The following is a 20,489-nucleotide window of genomic DNA, read 5'->3' on the forward strand; positions in this document are numbered from 1 at the left end:
AAAGAAAGAAAGAAAGAAAGAAGGAAGGAAGGAAGGAAGGAAGGAAGGAAGGAAAGGTATTCACTGCCCCTTAACCACTACTACAACTGTACAACTAACTACTACTACTAACAACTACTAATTACTTAAACGTAAAAGTTAAACTAGGTGAAGTCATTAAAATCTTATCATTAACATGTTATCATTAACATTTAAAACGGTTTGCGTCTGTTAAAAGGCTTTGTTATTCATTTCAAATGATTTCACTTATTATTATTATTTATTTAGACTGTTTATGAAACATTTAAACATCTTTTTCCAAGATAAAATAGGAGACAGAATATCTTTACTCATTTTTACTTCGTGATTTGACATGATTTGTCTTTTGCGTTGTGCAGACCAATAAAAACTGTTACCAAAACTGTAATTTACCACTTACAAAGAGACACATTAATTCTAGTTTTCCTTATTACTTATTCCTTATGTAAATAAGGGTTTTTTCATTTATACACATTAAGAAGTGTTTACTTTTTATTAAACACACTCTGAGTGGAGTGTCACTATTTATTCTAAATGAAACAATGCTTTTAGAGCAACAATTCACAATTCAGTCAGGATTTTCTGCCAAAAGAAAGAAAGAAAGGTAAGAAGGAAGGAAGGAAGCAAGGAAGCAAGGAAGCAAGGAAAGAAGGAAAGAAGGAGAGAAGGAAAGAAGGAAAGAAGGAAGGAAGCAAGGAAGCAAAGAAAGAAAGAAAGAAAGAAAGAAAGAAAGAAAGAAAGAAAGAAAGAAAGAAAGAAAGAAAGAAAGAAGGAAGGAAGGAAGGAAGGAAGGAAGGAAGGAAAGGTATTCACTGCCCCTTAACCACTACTACTACTGTACAACTAACTACTACTACTAACAACTACTAATTACTACTTAAACGTAAAAGTTAAACTAGGTGAAGTCATTCACATCATTTAAAACGGTTTGCGTCTGTTAAAAGGCTTCGTTATTCATTTCAAATGATTTCACTTTTTAATCCAAAAAATATCAGTGTATTTTCAGATTTTTCAATCATGATTAATCATGATCACAATTAATATTTTCTTTATATTGCTGGAACAGAAAAACAAATAAGAACATGTGGATGTCTGTGTTTCACACCTATATATTCTGTAATGTAAAGGGTAGACAAATATACATGCATTTTATACATGACATATATTAATATTCTATATATACATATGTGTATATATGTATACATATGTTTATAGATATTTATGCATTATGCCAATACAAGCAGCATTGCTGCTTGTATTGGCCTGTGTGGGTACAACACCTCTAAACTGCCATCTACACAACGTAAACTCTTTTAGAAAATATTTCCCTTGCCTTGAGTTTACCTCAGATGCAGCTTTGCTCCAGGCCCACATACTGTGCTCCTTATGCATCTGTACTGAACACAGTTCTAGGGTTTCCCTTCAGTTGTTCCCACATGACTCATGACTCTACACAGAAACACAGAGGCAGAAGACACCTCTGCTGATGCACATTCCGCCTCCACACCCCTGCTCTCCTCCACCAGTATTTTCCCTTCACACTGACACAGAAATGTGTATATTTACCTGTAATTATCTGTTTTAGTGAAAAGGAGCCTGACACTGAACTGCTTCTCTTTTCTTTCCTTTTTTCGCTCTCTTTATGTCCCGCCCACCTACTCTGCTATTTCTTCCGTCACTTCTTTACATTGCTGCTTCTTCCTCTGCTTTGATTGCTCTTACCCACAGGAACTTCCGGAAGCATCTACGGATGGTGGGCAGCAGAAGGATGAAAGCACAGAGTGAGTCAGATAGATGTGTGTGTGTGTGTGTGTGTGTGTGTGTATGTTACTGTGATGTTGATCATTCAGATTTATTTATTTTATCATTCCTTTTTTTGGTCAGTGGTGTTTCCTGCATGGCACAGAGACAGAGAGAGGGAGAGAGAGAGAGAGAGAGATTTATCTTGGCTAATGTTTTGTGAAATATTGCTGTAATTTTTTTTTGTTTGTCTTCATCAGAGTGTGTTGTTAAAGCCAGTCTTCGGAGTATGTGTGTGAGTGTGTATGTGAGTCGTACAGTGGTTGGTTCTTTCTTGCCATATTTTAGCCAGAGTGTGGACGACGATTTGAGAAACATTCATATCATGTGGACTGGTAGCAGTGGACGTATGTCTGAGTGAGTGAAAATGTCACTGCAAATACTACAGAAAAAGCAGGAAAAATGTTTACACATATACAGCCAATAGTCAAAGTCAGCTTTATACAAAGGAATCAAAATTACATTTTTCACTGTCCCATGCGTAGACAGGACAACATTTATGTGCACAGGCCCAACAAATAGAACGTAAATGTGGCAGCTTGTCAAATGCTGTTGTCGTTTTCTATTGGAAACAATTGATTGTTTTGTTTTGGGGTTTTTTTTAGCTGTAAGTGCAACATCACTCAGTAGCTCGGCTGTAGTGTCACCCATGGATACAGATAACACTAAGGACAGGGGGGGAAAGAACCTCGTGGGTTTCACAGTGACCCTGATCCTCACACTCACATTCTCACCTATGCTCTGTTCTGCGATCTTGTCATCCATAGAGGGAACATACAATCCCTGAGAGACCATCAAGTACAACAAGGGATTGAACCAGCGACCTTCTAGCTTTATGGCAGTGGTTCAGAAAAAAGTTCTTAATGTCACCAATTTGTAGATAGGACTATTATTGAGCCTCCCTCTTCAGTACATTCTCAATAATTGCTTTAAAATATTGACTGGACTATTAAACAATTTAAATAAAATATGAATCTGTACATTACCACTAGGAATATATGATTAGTCCTGTTCTAATCCACATAGGCGTTGTAGACCAATTCAGTCATGTGAGTCAAACATGGACTATGCTAACCAGTAGAACAACTTAGCATACAACTGTGCTTCTCAATTAGTTTCCGGCAACCCCCCCTCTTGGGGACAGAAATGTTTTCATGCACCCCCCACCTCTCCCCGACCCACACCCCCGCGATATGAAATACTATCGAGAACCTGATAACACGTATATTGTTATCTGTACAAACCACTGTATGAGTTGCTGCCACCTAGTGACTGGAGGCTTGTTATCATTCAAGCATTACAGCAATGGTACAATTATGTCCAGCATGCCATTTCCCATTGGAAGCCTCTCATGCCCCTCCTGGCACTTACTTACCCTAGTTTGAATGGATACCAGATACAACATGTAACCGATTATTATCGCATTCCCAAAGATATCGTCTTAGCACTGGAGACATTTAGTAAAAGCCTCTTTTTTTTTGTCATATTGTTTCACACGTCTTGACAATCCCTGCTGGTAGTAGTGACTCATTTCTTCTTCTACTAATTTCTTTTTCTCGCCCCAGTGAGGGGCTTTGTCGGAACTGTAATGATCAGAGTATACGACTGCAGGGTTTGTGATGTTTGACTCTGCTATAAGACGTTATTAAAACATGTGCTCCAGTTATAAAATATCCATTTCCCAACAACTGTAGATGTTCTGCACATGTGGGTCTTTCAGGTTGCCCACCCAAATATTTGTAATAGAGCTAAGGTCAAGACTGCACTGGGCTGGGTTTGAGCAGACCAATCAATTTAGAGCAAAGACCATGTCGTGAAGATATTATTTACTAGCATTAGCATTAGTATTCCATAAATATAATGTACATATTTAAAGCATAGAATAAAAAATAAAAACAGAAGTCTCTCTGTTTTCCTGTATTTGGCTTCTACAAGAAAAAGGAAATATTTCCCCCTGCAGTGAAACTGCCCCCTGTCTCTATTTTCCCTTTTTCTATATTGTTTTTTGCATGTGTTAAGGACATTTCTGGTCATGAATATTTAGCAATGACAAAATAAAAATCAACTATTGCTAGCGGCGGCGATGGAACTCAAAAGACTCAAATTAAAGTTTTTCTATTGGTTACTTAAAACACTGACACTTCAGATCATTGGGTGCTCAAAGCTATAATATTTGTTATAGTGATATAGTGAGAGGATAATGAAACCAGACCTTGTTCTGATTAACCTTTGACCTCAGATTCTGTACTTTTACCCCACACATATTATTTAAATTTTGACTTATTTACAGGATTATATTCCCATATCACAACTTATGTGATCATAAAGAAACCTGAATGTACTGAGGCCTTCAGATTGTGTAGAGCACCACCTTGTGGGGAAGAAGCTACGTGCTCTGTGTTTAAATGCTGATTCAACTCTCCCAGACATAAGTATCTGAAAAGTACAGATTCACTGTATTGGTTGTTAAATGTAACCCCCGAGTCGTGTGTCTTGAAAAGTTGGGAGTACTTTAGTCTAATAAGTACAACTCAACTTGCACTCCACCAAAACCTTATTTGAGCTTCATTATAAAAAGACTTAACTTAGATTAAACTTTTTTTCGAATAAACCTGACACTGACCCTAACTGTGGTGATCCATGTAAGGATAGCGCCCCACTGTTTGGAAAACACTAATTGACAGTGTATGTTGTAGAGCTGACTGTTAGTGTACTGTAGTGTATGTGTCTGTCCGAAAGCTTCTCTCTTGTGTAGATGGATGGCTTGTATGTGCAGTATTTGTTCACCAGTAGCTGCATCCGCTTCCTTCTCCTTTGTGGTTTTGTCGGTATGTGTATCGATATGAAGCCAGTTTGGGAGCTTGTTAGTCAGTGTGTGTGTGCATGTGTGTGTGACGATTTCTCCCCCACTTGCAGTAGCATTTGCTGAGCGTAGATCCAAGAGTTTCAGCCGTTCCTGGAGTGACCCCACCCCTGTCAAGACTGACCCTCCTCATGAATCTAAAGACAGTGAGTTGTTATGGAGCAGCACACCAACACGTAAAAGTCACACATCTGCACACAACAAACACACTGTACATATCAACACAAACTTCAACACTGGTGACGAAAATATCACAGCAGAAGGTACAACCACTGGAAAAAGGATGGAGGAGGAATTCAACTATTGTGCTTGTTTTTTGGCTAACTTTTAGCTCTCATCTTGCTGTTACCTTAATATCCTTTAGCTTCTTCCTCTTAGTCGTGCTCCCATTAGTGTTAGCTACAACAGATCAAATGCCCCCACTTCAATCAATGTTCCCCCCCTTTATGACCTCCTTTTATAATAATTTTTAATAATTTATAATATATATTTTAGCTTTTTTCATCAATTCACTAACCCTTACTAATTGTTTTAGTTAACTTCTAACTCATTATTATTTTACCTCAAATGTTTTTTTCTGCACTACCTTTCTATATATAGTCAACTTTGTCATTTGTCAGTATATTATTTTTGTAAACATTTACTGTAGTAATTTTTCTCTGTATCCCTAAACCATATTTTATATTTGTAACTTCATTTTTTTCTGTTTTTATTTGGATCATTGGCTTCTTTTTGTTATGCTAAAATTCATAGCATATCATCACTTGGCCTCTGCACTTATTTCAATCTTACTGACTGTTGCTAAACTTTAAAATGACCTTTTAGCTATTGTATTGTCTGACTTTTGGCTATGCTAGCTCACCTTTATCCACATCTGTCTAACCTTTGGACAGGTTCATTTAAAGCTCTTATCTTAACTAAACCATATGTGGCTAACCTTTGGCTAATTTAAGAGTTATCTGTTTTTTGTTTGTTCATTTGTTTGTTTGTTTTTTGAAGGGGTGGTTTAAACAATATTTGGTCACTACAGTATGTAGCAATTAGCCTTAACCTTGAATATTTTATCTATAATTGGTTGTACTAGCTGTACATTCTGGAGGTTTTCTGCTAATATTGACTAATTTCTCAATGCTATTCATTAACACTAACTTTAAGTAGAATAGTATACTGAACCATACATGGCTAAATACATGATAGCTGCATACGCTATAGCAGTTATAGGATATTTTCCAAACAAGTTTGCACTAGTGACATGTACTGTGAAAAGATATTTTATTCAGAAGCAGCCAGACAAAGTGTAAAGTGTAAAGTTTTGTACCAAGTGCAGCAGCAGCTCTTTTTTAAAGATCCACTATAAGTAGTGTGCGTTTGGCCATAAATTACTAATGTGCACCCCTGTGTCCTCACATCGTCACAGGCAGATTTATTACAACTGAAGCCTGCTTCGTGCTCCTGTCGTGCAGTTGGTATTAATTGATTTTTATACACAAGTGGCTCATAAGGAGCTGGAAGCCACTGTGGCGGTTGACAGCCATTTAAAAGGTTTGTTATTAACGAGCTTGAGCCAATTTATAGTAACGACGACGAGGCCACTTTTACATCGCAGGCTAAGGAAGGACAATCATTGGGATCTGGCCGGAATATCAGTGAGTGCAGAATGACAGCCGAGCTGTTTTTATTTCATTAGTGTTAATAGAGTTTTCGGGTGTGAGATCACAGGAGGACAAGAAAGATAACGATATTTTGTGTAGCTGAAGCCGGATTGATTCACATTAGAGGAAACGTGATCGTCTGTCGGCTGCTGCTCTAAGGTTAGCAAAGCCAGCGTGGTACAGATATTTTTCATTGTAGTTTTTCCCACGATTAAATATGTTTTGTGGCTACCGTTAAACTTTCTATTTTAAATAGCGCTATTTGAGCTAAATTTCTTCGGTTAATTCCTTTGGCCCATTTTAGCCACATTGGCAATTTCTGTGATGTGAATTTTCAGATTTCTTTTGACAAATGCTTATTAATTTTGGCTCAGCGTTACCTATTAAGCTTTTTATTCAGAACTAACCTGTTACTTCATCAAAGTTAGTGCTATCTGTCGCTAACATCAGTGATTGCTGTTGTTTTCTTATTTTTTATTTAGCTAAGTCTATAAACACAACATTTCTGAATGTCTACCACTTAAGATTACATTTTATATATAAAAAACATGGCTAACACATGGCAGTTGTGTGAGCTACAGAAGCCTTTTTGTATGTCTGAACAAATGTCTGAACATGTTTTGTTGGTTTTTTTCCATTATATGTCAGTGGACTAATTTTTGTTTTGAAGTTAAAATTCAATATTTCTCACATGACTTTTCATAAATTAAATTAACTGGAAAATGAAAGAATAACAAAACAATTCTTTCAATAATGTACAAACATAAATATGCAAAAACTAAAAAGAATATTTCAGAGAAGTTCCAGATTTTAAGAATAAACTCATTAATTGCGGAGGTTCTCTGTTTCAACTGCAGCATGTACTTCGAATACAGTTACAGTTACTACATATTAGGTGGCGTTTGTGTGACCTTTACTGTTACTTCAAGTCTACACTACATGCTGTCTTCACAGCTTCACTACTCACTTCCTGTTTAAACACATCCAGAAACTGTCACTGATCATCCACTGACACTTGAACACGCAACACCATCATTCACACACACACACACACACTGACACACGTACTGTTGGCTCTGACCTTGTCCATCTGTCCCCCCCCCCTTTGACCGTGGGTCTTTCTCCAACTGTGTGACACTCAGTCGTTCTGTGAGTACGTCTCTAAAGCTGTAGTGTCCATGTCCCCCAGTCTGAGTGCGTCTGGTGGTGTGATCAACTTAACCACGTGTAAAATGAGTGTGTGTCATGTTGGGCTTTAAACACACTCTGTTCTTCTCTGCATGATGCTGTTTGTCTGTGTCGCTGTCTGAGTTTGTGGTTTTGTGTTTTGATTTTTTACACCGTGACTCCACATTGAGTGTTTTTGTGTATCAGTGTGTAAGACGGAGATTGAACTAAACTGTCTGACAATGTTTCTCAGTCATTTCATTCACTCCTTATCATGTTTCCCCCCCTCTATATACACCAGATTTTCAGATTTTCCACATGTTAATTTTTCAAAGGAATTTTTAAATAAAAATTGAAAATGATTAAAAATAGAAATGCTTTGTTCATCTCCTCAAGATAATAGCTAACATTTAGCTATTCCTCAAGATGTCCTGCTACACAACATTTGAATCCTTTTTACTGATAAATCTTCTTTTGTGTGTGAAACATTTCTGCAGTTGACCTTAACTAATCAATCACCTGCTCCTTTTCTTATCAGTCACCAGTTGCCATGATGACAAGGATAGTACGACTTTATGCCAAATAGAAGCTTCTCTTATGTGTACATTAGCTCGCCTTGTATCTTGTATCTCGTCATCACACCTCTTATTATTAAATGCCAAAAACCCTGTTCCCACGCCCACTCTCACTTATATTTCCCGGCCTCTGTCACCTGCCTCGGCTCTTCTCTGCCTCCATCTGTCAGTTTCTCATGTCATCGTAATTATCATCGGCTCCATCTGTTTTTCCTTTCTCTCTCTCCTCCATCACCCGGACTCATCCCTTCCTCCAGTCACTCATTTCTCATCTTCCTTGTCACCTTTCCGTCCTCCCACTCCATCCCAAACTCTCGTGCCTACACACTGTTATCTTCAAGTCATTTTCCGCTCTGCTGTGTTGTACTGTCCAGGCGGTGACCTGCAGACCTCCTGTGGAACTTTGGATGAAGGAGGCCTTCGTGAAACACTGGACTGGGAGGAGGAGAGAGAGATGGAGCGACTCGCCTGCGAAGGAGATGATTTTATACCTCCTAAAATTATGGTAGGATATAAAACCCACTATAAAACACTTTATTATCTAAATAAAATAAAATATCTCATAGCTGTACATTTTAGTTTATGCATTCATCTGGTAAAGGTTTAGCATAACTGATATTTCAATTTTTTTTAATTAAATTTTGGATACAGTGTCTAATAAAACTTAGAGATTGAAACTTTATTTCCTTTGACTACAGTCCAATTTCAATAATTACTAGATAAAGAACTAAACAAAGAATGACTGGTTTATTTGTGCCCCTGTATGTCAATGATCTGAGCTCTCCACTAAGAAAATTGATCATAAATACGTAAATTATTTTATAAACAAATTTTGCCAAAAAAAAAAAAAAGAATAAAGAATACAGGGTCCTCAGCTAACTTAAGTTCCATTATCAGAACTCACATACTGTACGTAAGTACCTATGTCATTCACCTAAAGTGACACAGTGGTGACATCATGATCAAGGACACCAAAACATCAGAAGAATCTGACCTACCCCTGGGAGCCATAATGAAAGGCAAAAAGTTCCCAAAAACCAACACAAATGAAAGAAAGCAAGTGTAGTATGGTCCAATGTATGGCATACAACCGGTGAATGTAAACAAAGATGTCGTTTGCATATAGGGGCCAATGCCAACTAGTTCCCATGCACAATTTGCTTTAACACTGTACATCAGAATGATGGATCAAGGCTTCCTAAGAAATTCATAGGAGATGGCAACGTAACCATGAAACATCGTAGGTTGAGGATGTTATAAACCGAGGTCCCCCGTATCCCAAAATCCCTAGTATGTGTTTACCAAGACAAGACTGTAAGAGCTGTAACAGTGCTACAATTACCCACAATATTTATAAATAATTTACTTTTAAAAAGTATAGAATAGAGTCAAAAGAACCAGCCAGACAAGCAGACAGTGAGGAGCTAGCAAACCAATGTTAGCCCATGTTAGCCAAATATGCTACCATTTGTCTAAGATGACCAAAGGTTTTACTGTGATTTAAGCAAACTAGCAAATTAATAAACACTTAAATAATGAAGCAAAATTAGCAACGGTTAGCAAAACACTTGACACGCAATGTGAGGAAGCAAAAAGAAGACAGCATGAATCACCTTTCTTTTTTTTTTCTTGTTCTTGGACCTCATGTAACGTTGTTTCTTGCACAATAAGACTGTCTTTTTGAAAAAGTCTGTACTACCAGGTTGGATAGAGTTTGTTCTTTTTCTGATCTTTTCCTGGCTTTGCTCCACTTTTCTCACATCCCTCTGAACCATCTGTTTCTCTGTTCCTGTGTTTCTCCTTCACCTCCAGCTGATCTCCTCTAAGGTCCCTAAGGCAGAGTATGTTCCCACCATAATCCGCAGGGATGACCCCTCCATCATCCCCATCCTCTATGTGAGTCTAACACAATAGATGGGTTTCTGGGAAACAACAAATGATAGTCCAATGGTACATGGCCGTAAAAGTACAGGGTACAGGGTAGAAGTTATATCTAATAAAATGCATTGATTAATAATTTCATAACATTGTAGCAACAGACAACCATTCACACTCACATTCACACCTACAGTCAGTTAAGAGCAAACAGTCAACCTAAACCTCACACCCTTTAGGGACGACACACAAACTCCACACACCACCTTGTAGCCCAACAGCAGACCAGAGGCTTGTAAACGCAAATATATTATCCGCCAGCCACTCAGTTTATACAGACCTTAAGACCACAGTGAGCATCAAAGGGAAGGGTTTACCCAGAGGGACTCTATAGTCACTGTTACAGATAGAGAAACCACCAATCACTCAGGTACCATAACAAAAAGTCCAAATTATGATTTGCACACATTACCAAAATAGGACAACATTTTTAATTTAGGTCAAGCTAAAGTTGTGGTGGGCCACATAAAATGATGTGACGGCCCACATTCGGCCCATGGACCATGAGTGTACAGTAGATAATGTATGAATGGATTTTAAATATCTGCTTGTAAATAATTAGTGGTTGTATACATGTTGTTAAAATTGTATTCCATGTTTGATCTCCCTCCACCGCCCCGCCCCTCAGGACCATGAACATGCTACATTTGATGATATTTTAGGTGAGTATTCTTTTGTATGTATATTTTCTATTTATTTAGTTTTCAGCATTTTGCTGTATACTGTTTATTGAAACAGTAGTTATTAACATCAAATACACATTAATTAAATAAATGAAGTGTTACTGTACTCACCCCTGGTGCTCAGTCAGAGCCATGGTTTGAATCCCCAATCTTCAGATCAAATCTCGAGGCCACAGGCTGAAATATACATTTTAAATTTGTTGTGTTAATTAATCAGATACATGATTGATAAAAAAAAATGTGTTAAAATCATAGCAAATATAATGATAATTATAAGCAGGAGCAAAGAGAACGACATCATCCACATCAGTAACATCCTTGCTTTAAATAGAAAAAGGTGGTGAACGCCGACACGTGCATTGAGGATCATGAACTGTACAGAACTTTGCCTGAGGAGTGAAATGTGAACTCTCAATCAAATTAAATGTCAGAAAAAAACATAGCTACAGGCATGAAGGTGTATACACATGCTCCCTGATATCAAAGTCAACGTGGAATAAACTCCCAAAAGTAATTGAAAGGATGTAAAAAAAAAAAAAAATCATCACAGACTCTCTCTCTCATGCTTCCTGGAATATAAATTCCACTAAACCGCATGTTCTGTTAATTTACCTGTTTTTTTTTTCATCGCTGTTTGCCCCCTAGAGAGTTCTCCTTTGTTCCCGTTCTCATCAATGCTAACCCTTTGTCTCTCTCAGAGGAAATAGAGAAGAAGCTCACAGCCTACAGACGAGGAAGCAAGTTCTGGAGGATGCTCATCTTCTGTCAGGTGAGAAATGAGAAGCCAGTGGGGGAGAGTGTTACTGACTTACATCTAAACTTCTGGTATCCTAATTAGAAGGAGAGAAGTCATCTGTTGTACAAATGTGTTTAAACCCTGGCTGTGTCTGTGTGTGTGTGTTTCTCAGGGAGGCCCCGGTCACCTGTATTTACTGAAGAACAAAGTGGCGACGTTCGCAAAAGTTGAGAAGGAAGAAGACATGAGCCAGTGAGTAAAAGATTATAATCTGAGATATAATCACAGGTATTAGAAATTACATATCTGGGTTTTTTTTTCTCTCCCTTTTTTCAGGTTCTGGAAGAGGCTCAGTCGCTTTATGAGTAAAGTCAACCCAGAACCAAACCTCATCCACATAATGGGATGTTATGTCCTTGGCAACCCTAACGGAGAAAAGGTATAAAGTGGTGTTTTTCAATCTTAGGGTTGGGACCCTATGTAGGGTCACCTGAAATGTCTAGTAATTGATAAAAAAAAAAATCACTGATATTTTTTCCAATTAATGTTCTTTTTAAACGTATGATTAAAACCACCACACATAATATTAAACTTCTGTATCATTTACTTTTATGAATATGAATTGAGGTCAAATAAAACGCATCATATACAAATATCTGTGATCATCTGACTGCACAGGTGACAGCTACTAAAATGACTCTTGGGTCAGCAGAAATGTGAAATGTGTGATGTCACACAGGGTCACAAGCCAAAAATGGATGGAAACAACTAGTTTAAAGACACTACTTCACTTTCTGCACCAACGTTAGGAAATCCTAACAATTCTGACATTAAGTTTGCAGATTGGTCAGTGATGAGGAGGTTGTTAATAAGTAAAGTATAATTGGCCAGTAAATCACTTTCTATTACTGTACATCACAAGTTTCATTTCAATTTATGAGAGACTCTAAATCATTTTTCTTTGTGCAACACAAACAGTTTAATTACCAGAGAGGTTTCCAGTCCCTCCTGTTAGCGCGGCGTGTCTGTTTCCATCTCTGTTTGACTGATAAGCAGCTCATGGTCCTCCTGCCGTTCTCCTCCACCGCTCCTGCGACCATGATTTCACATTTAGCCATGCTGCTGCATGTAGCTGTGGGGCACACGTGTGAGAAGAAGCTCTGTACTTAGCAATGATACATTACAATAACAAAATAACCCCTGACCATGCTGTGAAAACACAATACAGTAAACCCTTGTTTTTCGCGGGGGTTACGTTCCAAAAAGAACCCGTGATAGGCAAAATCCGTGAAGTAGAAATCTTTATTTTTTTTACAATTAAATACTCAGAAAAAGAAGAGAAAGAACGAACAAACCATTTTACAGTCTCAACCATTTGTTTCACAAATAAAGTAAAATAAAAGTACTTTAGAAACGTTTCAACAAATAACTTATGTAATGTACTGTCAAATAATAATTTTAATCATCAACGTGAACAGAAGGCTTCAAATTGCGGAGATTAGCACCGCCCACCGTGAACGGGAGAAAATTAAAAATGATTATGAAAAAAATACAAATTACCTGGTCTTGTTGCGGGCAGTTGCAACCCTTTTTGAATCCTTATTAAAACTTATTGCTGCTGTCTTCCTTATGTTTTTTTCTTCCTTCTTTATGGAACGAACGGAAGATTCATTAATTCCATAATGCCGACCTACAGCCGCATAGCTTTTACCTTCATTTAGCATGTCCAATAGTTTTACTTTATCACCGATAGACAGCATCTTCCGCTGCCTTTTGGTCCCTACCGCAGGTACTTTTGCCGGTCCAGAGCGTTTTGTCGACATTATGGGGTTTGATAAACTCGAAATTGCAAGAGAATTTGCACGTACGTATTGTCAATTTGGCAAGCTGTTTTACGTATGTGTACATATTAAACCGCAACGTTCTTGGCGCACAGGTAGAGAAGAAGCGGAGTGACTTTTTAGCCAATCAGAATGCAGAACACAATGCACGATGCAAATCCGTGAAGTAGCGAAACCGTGAAAAGTAAACCGCGTTATAGCAAGGGATCACTGTAGTATGGAAAAAAATGCAATCTCACAGAAGCCGACAGACACACAAGCTGCGGGCTGAGAGATAACCAACTTTTCAAGGGTCTTATGGAACCTCTGAATAATGTGTTTCTGGGGCATTTTTTATAGCATTTTAAGTATTTTTAAGAAAATGTTACATTGTCTTTGCCTCCTAAATTTTTGGCTGAATGTTTGTTGCCTCTGGCCAACCTTTACATACTTCTTAGTTTATTTTGTTTATATAGTTTTTTAACCTATTATTATTATAAGTTTTCTGTATCGACGCCTTTGACTTTTTGATAGCCCTGTGTCAACTGTATTTGGGGTTTTTTTTAGCATTTATGCTACATTTTCTGCTAATGTAACTACAGTATTTTTACAAAGCATATTGTAGTTAAGTGTTTGGTCCATAATTAAAAGCTGTCCCTCTGGACTCCCATAGATAACAATTCTAACTCTCTGACCTTTAGTTCAACCTCTGGCATCATCAACCAGCCACCCATGCCAAAACACTTAAGCTGCTGTTTCAAACACACACTCACTGGTGTGTAGGTTCACACCATGCATATGAATGGGTGGATTATTACTGGGGGAACTGATAAAGCCTGATGTAATGTAATAAAGTGCACAGTTAGGCTCATGAATATTGGCACGCGGCAGCAGCAGCGGAGCCAGACTGTGCCGCCTTTGTCAGAGGGATGAAATGAAACCCGGGCCTTTGTGTTTGAATGGAGAAATCATACAGTAAAAGTCAAGACTCCATTAATAAATACAACACAACTCTTATCAGATGTCTATCCTTTGTTCAATTTCAGATAAGTCATATTGACGTGTTTATTTTAAACCTGTTTCACTGCAATGCACTGATCAGCACAAGTGAGAAGGCTCATAGAGAGAGAGAGAGAGGTGTCATTGAGAATTATTGATAAAAGTTTATAAGTAAGAGTATAAAGAAATCGGAGGTAACAGAGTGAGAGGAAAACCACTGCTCCAACTGCAGGAGTGTGGCCCTGAGTGTGGGCCACAGTGTCCTATGGATTTGGACTGATGTCCAGAAATTAAGAACTTCAATCCTGTTCCTTTTCTGCTGATTCAAGTCATGGCCCTGACTGACAGTGACAACAATACTACTACTACTACTACTACTACTACTACTACTACTACTACTACTACTACTACTACTACTACTACTACTACTACTACTACTACTTGTCCACCATGTCTGACAAAATAAACAAATACATTAAAATGTCAGAGTGTGCAATAACCCAATGATATATATATCTAAAATACAGATTACAATATTTTACTGGCTTAAATATAAATTGTACAAATACTTTATTTTAATATTTGTATTATACATGCATTACATTTGTGCTATTGTCTTTTTTATATTTAAAAGATATTTCTATTTTCATTGAGTCTATTCAGTCTATTGTTTATCCCTTTGTTTCTGCAAAACAATGGCAGTTTCTCCATTGTTGGATCACTTAGGTTCAATCTAGTCTAGTCTAATCTAATCTAATCCAATCAACAAGTTCCACTACTGCTACTTTTAAGACTACTACAACAGTGAATATAGTGGTAATCGCATTTGCATAACAACAGTAAATGTATCAGTTTGCTGGTTCAATTCCTGTGTGTTTCTGTATGTAGTTATTCTCCATTTTAGTTATCAGAGCAAACTCTTCATTTTCTTAACACACTTGAATGAAAACCTGTCCAGACTTTGCCACACTGGTTTTTGATCCAGCTTCTATTCTGTCCTCCATCCATCCATCCATTTTCATCCGCTTATCCGTTACCGGGTTGCGGGGGCAGCAGTCGCCACCCAAATCACATTGCACCGTACCAAACCTTCCTGCAGGTGGTGAGTCCACTGGAAGGTATTAACCGCCCTAACCGGGATTCGAACTTGCCCAGGAGGTGAACCCTGGGGTTCCACACCAATGACAGAGACATTGCCTCTGGGCCAAAGCGCCTCTATTCTGTCCTAAACTTCTTAAAAAACAACTAAAAGAGAATTTGAAAGGAACTCGGTTCCAGTTCTTAGACAAGCCAAGGGCACGTAGATTTGTTTTTTGTCTAGTTTTACAAAAGCTACACTGTATTTGAAAACGTTGTAGTCGAGACAGAAATCCTCAAAAGAGAAAATAGTGAATGTAATTCCTGGTTTATTTACTTTATCAACAACAAGTCTGAATCGGTCTTTGTAAACACATCCACTGGGAGAACCATGTGAGAAACCATCCAGGACTGAGAACAAACAACAAAGCATTAACACATTATTTCAGATTTGTTATTTACCCTCATGTTTTCCAGACAGAGTTGGCAAATAGCCAGCTCCTTTCATCTTTTCAAAGCGTTGAAAACAAAAAAAAAAACCACACAAATGAGAACTGTGTTTTTTCCCCTCTGCCATTTCTAATTTAACAAAGGTAAATTTGTTCTTTGATTTCTTAGACAGCAAGGTTTTGACATCTGTCATGAGTAAATCTAAGTAAATACGTTTCAAGTGTCAGCACGTCACTACACTAGAGAACAAACACCGACTTGATCAAATCTAGTTACAGCTGGCTCGGAGGATATGTGAGGAACAAAGACATTTTCACATGTTCCAGGAACATTGTCCACATTGATAGACTCACTCACTGTGCCAGTGTTTAAGTCTGAAAGCTTTACAAAAACGTACGCCTGGTGTTAAGTATAAACTAGTCTTCATTCTGACCTACACGAGCCTTGTTATTAGCCATGGTGTAAGCAGGATTCAGGAATTGAAGAAAGACGAACATGAAGATCTTCTTCAACAGCTCTGAATCTCGCTCTTTTTTTTGTTTGTTTTTATAGCCATCTACTGCCAACTAATGGAAGAATATTTAACTGTTCTGCCTGTCACCGTCACATAGACAAACAGACAAATTATGTGCAGTAAATAAACTATCGTTTTCAGACCAATTAGGTGAAATCTGATCACCTTCCATGGTACATCTGATGATGTCACGAGGCTTGGGCCACAGGGAATCACTGTCCAAAATGTGGGATGTCTCACTGTTTCTTGGACACACTAACATTTCTCAGGGAGGTGGACGGAGGTCACATGATGAAACTGTCAGCCATCATGTGTCTCCTGTCACCTGTCACAGGAAGACCCGGCACCTGTCTCTCTGACTGTAATGAGCCGCCCTGGTGGTGGTTCTGTTCTGCGTTAGTGTGTGTGTGCAGTTGTTTGTTCACAGCAGGCCTCCCTGCTGCACGTACTTCCAGGCAGTGGGATTAATGGCAGTTTTTTCCCCTCTCTTATCTCGGACAAACAGCTGTTCCAGAAACTGAAGAATCTGATGAGGCCTTATTCTGTGGAGTTCGAGTCACCGCTGGAGCTGTCAGCACAGGGTGAGTCGCAACGCAAACACACATGCAGGTCACACCAGGACACTAGGGACGTGACATACAAAATCTGATTCAGTTCAAAATTCTGGGAGGCTGCACTGTTGGACTGTCCTGACCGCCTTATGATATTATTCATTAAGAATTTAACAAATATTAATAACCATTTGGCTCTTTTTACATTATTTGAAGCTAATTTTTTTGGTATTTTTGATTATTTGTTTTGCTAACCTTAAACTATTTTTGACAGGTCAGTATGGTCGGTTACATAGTGTAGCAGTTAGTATGTCTGCCTTAGAAGCAGAGAGCAAAGAGTCCTGGGTTTGATTCCCACAGGAAACCTGTTAACAGTAGCTCTGCTGTTAACACAAGAAATTCCCAAATATTGGATCAATAAAGTTTTGGGTTTTTTTTTTTTTTTTTCAAATTACATACTGGACTTTTGTTTTTTTTGATCGTTTATAAAGATAAAGATTTTTTTTTTTTTTTACTGTGACTAACCATAATGTGATTTGTGAGATATGTTGACCACTTGGAATTTTTGATAACTTTTTCAATGCCATTAAGTTAGCCAGGGGCTAGCCTACTGGCCCCTATAAGGCTAAGGCCTTATCTAAATCATTCTCGGCTACATTTTATTTTTTCTTTAGCTAACATAGTGGAGATTTGGTTATATGTGTGCTATGGTAAACTTAAAGTGAACTTCTTCTGTTGCTTCTTTATGTATATCATAATATCTTTAACACAAAAACCTAGATGGACATTGAAGAGATCTATAAATGTGACTTCTTTTGACTTTCCACTAAAATCTGGATCAACAACTAAACTTTTTTTTTCTCCCTTTCATTCACCGAACAAGGCAAAGAGATGATTGAGATGTACTTTGACTTCCGTCTCTATCGCCTGTGGAAGACACGCCAGCATTCCAAACTCTTGGACTATGAGGATTTTTTGTGACAGCAGGATAAAGTGAGTGCAGCAGACAAGCTTCAGTGCCACGAGTAAACATGTCACAGCTGAACCACTGACTCAACGTCGCTCGACTCTAGTGCTCCATCCATTGGCTCAGTATAAAACCACCGTCATACCTGCTTTTATCCAGGAGGGGGCGTCCAGCCAGAAAGGAAAGGAAGGAACCTAAATTGTCCGGTGCCTCTTTTTCTTGTCATTTCCAGAGTTCAGACTTTCAAAAAGGCCTAAACTATGAAGGAAAAATGTGGGGGGAAAAAATAATATTTTCATCAGCTTTGTGTGTCTCAAGTGTGGACGTGATCAAACATGTACAAAAAGAAAAAAAAAACATTTTACTTCTGTTGCGAGGACAGCGTCTTCGGTGGCTCAAAAGTACTCCAGAAATCCTGCTGACATCATCCCGTCATGATGTGGTTCTGTGTTTTGATTGGAGACGAACACGTTATTCACACGCAATTGTGTGTATACATATAAGTATATATAAATATATATATATATATATATACCTTGACTATGTTAGCATAGCTTTAGTCATGCTAATAAGGCTAGAGGAGAGATTCCTGATGCATCATTTCTTTTTTTGACGTGAGTTCTTTGTCGTGCAGTTTCATGCGGTAATACTTTGGAATAACTCAGGTTTTAGCCATGACGTAACTCATCTGTTCTCGTCTCCTCTTCCCCGTTGTCTTCATCTCCATGGCTTGGAACTCATGTATTTGATATCGCTCTGGAACTTCGTCAGTTTCAGGAGTGGAGCTTTGCGTTTTGTTAGAAAAAAAACATTGGAAAAAAATTAAGTAAAGAAAAAGTACGGTGTGCTGGTTGCGTATGCATGTGTGTGTGAGTTAGTGTTTTTCATGTAAAACAAATGGTAAGCTGATGTGTGATGTGAATTTAATCTGCTTTTTGTAGAAGCCCATTTCTGAGAAAGCAAAAACGAAAAGAAAGTCACAATCGTGAAAAAAAGAGTTCAAACTACAGATTTTAATTCTAAGATAATATCCTATTTTTAATTGATCTCATGAATATGACATAGTCTGGTTTTTTATCTCCAACATATTTCAAAATATTCTTTTTAAATTTTTAAAAAACATCTCTGTGTTTTGTTATGTCACAATTGTTTTTGTCTTTTGATTTTAAATATTTTTATCTTTAATCTGATAAATAACATTTTAGAACAGCTGTAATTATAACTTTTCATATCATTTTTATTATTTCATTGGATTAGAGCAACCTTTAAGTTCATACATTTATTTATTGATATAAATTATTGACTAGTTATTTCAACTTCTTTTTTGTTTTATTTGTCTTATCTCCATGTTCATCCTAACTCCTTGATTACCTAATTATTCTTCTAATTCTTATAATTATTAACTTCAACAAAAAAACACTTACTTTCTATTTGGCATTTTTAAAAATGTCATTTTATTCCACTTTGCAATTTTTTTAATCTAACAACTGCGTCTTTGGTCACTTGTGGTTACGTACACTAACTCTAACTCTGAACATGGAAATGTGCTTCTAACTCGTTTTTTTTTTTTTTTTGGTGAAAACAGAACCATCATCTCCATCCTCCACAATTATCCTCTCACAAACACTTGAAAATTACTCACAGCATTGAGAGGGATGTAACAGCCATCACTGCTCCTCACCCCATAGTTTAGGCGCTGCCCCCTGTTGACCACTCCGGACAGTTCAGGACTCGTCCACTCTGCCAAACACACTTGGCTTCTGAAAAACATACATAAAAACAGCAGCCCTAAAAACTGCTGCTGCCTTCGTCTACATCCCACCTGGGCTGTGATCCAGTCTGAGGAGCTGAGGTCACACCAGTCTGCCAGAAGTTGGAGGCTGTTAAAAGCCATCTGCTTCTCCGGGGCCAGGAGTCAGCAACTTTAAAAGGGACAAAAATATCAATGTGCGTCTTCAACATCGCACGAGCAAAGTTAAAATGTTCACATGAACTGACAAAGTCAAACACCTACACTGGAAGTCAACGTAAAAGTGAATACGATTTTTTTGGCCAACTTATTTATATAATTTGGAAAAAATCTTAAAAAAGATGATGTTGGGTAAAAACGCTAGGGGGCAATAGAGAGTAGAAGAGCAGGTACAGGTTCCAAAGCTGCAAAAAGAACAAATGGTTAGTTCCTTAAAAAAAATCAAATCCACATTACTACTGATAAGTAAAAGAAATGTCGAAGGTTGCCTCGTCATTACGAATTCAATTCTCAGTTTGATGTCAAATTTTAAAATAGCAGCAGTTTTTTTTCTGATATTGATTTTTTAAAATACGAAACAACAACACAAAAAATGCCTTCAGCTAATGTTATGTTTTGTAAGGAACGCAGGTCAAAATTTAGCCCAGGATGTTTTAAGCAACTTTAGCTGTATTTGGGTAGCTTGGGTATTTTTTCCTTTTTTTTTTTTTGTCCTTCCTGCATTTTAAACCATTTAAACTGTTGCTATTGCTAGCTTGTAGCTAATCCCAAGTTATGTTTAAGTTACATTCGCTAATGTTTCTGTCTGCTTCAGTGCTAACATCTGTTTAGATTTTGGTATGGTTTGCCATCATCGGCCATATTGTTGTTATTTTTGCAGTATTTGCTAACATGTACTGTATATCTCTGAGCTAACATTTTGGCTAACTGTA

The 20,489-nt window shown here is 37.7% G+C and overlaps 1 protein-coding gene across 1 annotated transcript in view; it reads left to right on the forward strand.

Moving 5' to 3' along the window:
• Positions 1–18,153, forward strand: part of nsmfa (NMDA receptor synaptonuclear signaling and neuronal migration factor a) — a 29,533-nt gene extending 11,380 nt beyond the window's left edge. The window contains exons 8-16 of the mRNA XM_025062030.1: positions 4,738–4,827; positions 8,450–8,580; positions 9,888–9,971; positions 10,639–10,672; positions 11,392–11,462; positions 11,602–11,681; positions 11,766–11,868; positions 16,795–16,870; positions 17,724–18,153. Of these exons, the coding sequence (XP_024917798.1) occupies positions 4,738–4,827; positions 8,450–8,580; positions 9,888–9,971; positions 10,639–10,672; positions 11,392–11,462; positions 11,602–11,681; positions 11,766–11,868; positions 16,795–16,870; positions 17,724–17,821 (767 nt within the window). The 3' untranslated portion in view covers positions 17,822–18,153. The remainder of the gene's footprint in view (positions 1–4,737; positions 4,828–8,449; positions 8,581–9,887; positions 9,972–10,638; positions 10,673–11,391; positions 11,463–11,601; positions 11,682–11,765; positions 11,869–16,794; positions 16,871–17,723) is intronic.
• Positions 18,154–20,489: the final 2,336 nt, after the last annotated feature.

The sequence above is a fragment of the Cynoglossus semilaevis genome, chromosome 14 (genome assembly GCF_000523025.1).
Source record: "Cynoglossus semilaevis isolate Cse_v1.0 chromosome 14, Cse_v1.0, whole genome shotgun sequence".
NCBI lineage: Eukaryota > Metazoa > Chordata > Actinopteri > Pleuronectiformes > Cynoglossidae > Cynoglossus > Cynoglossus semilaevis.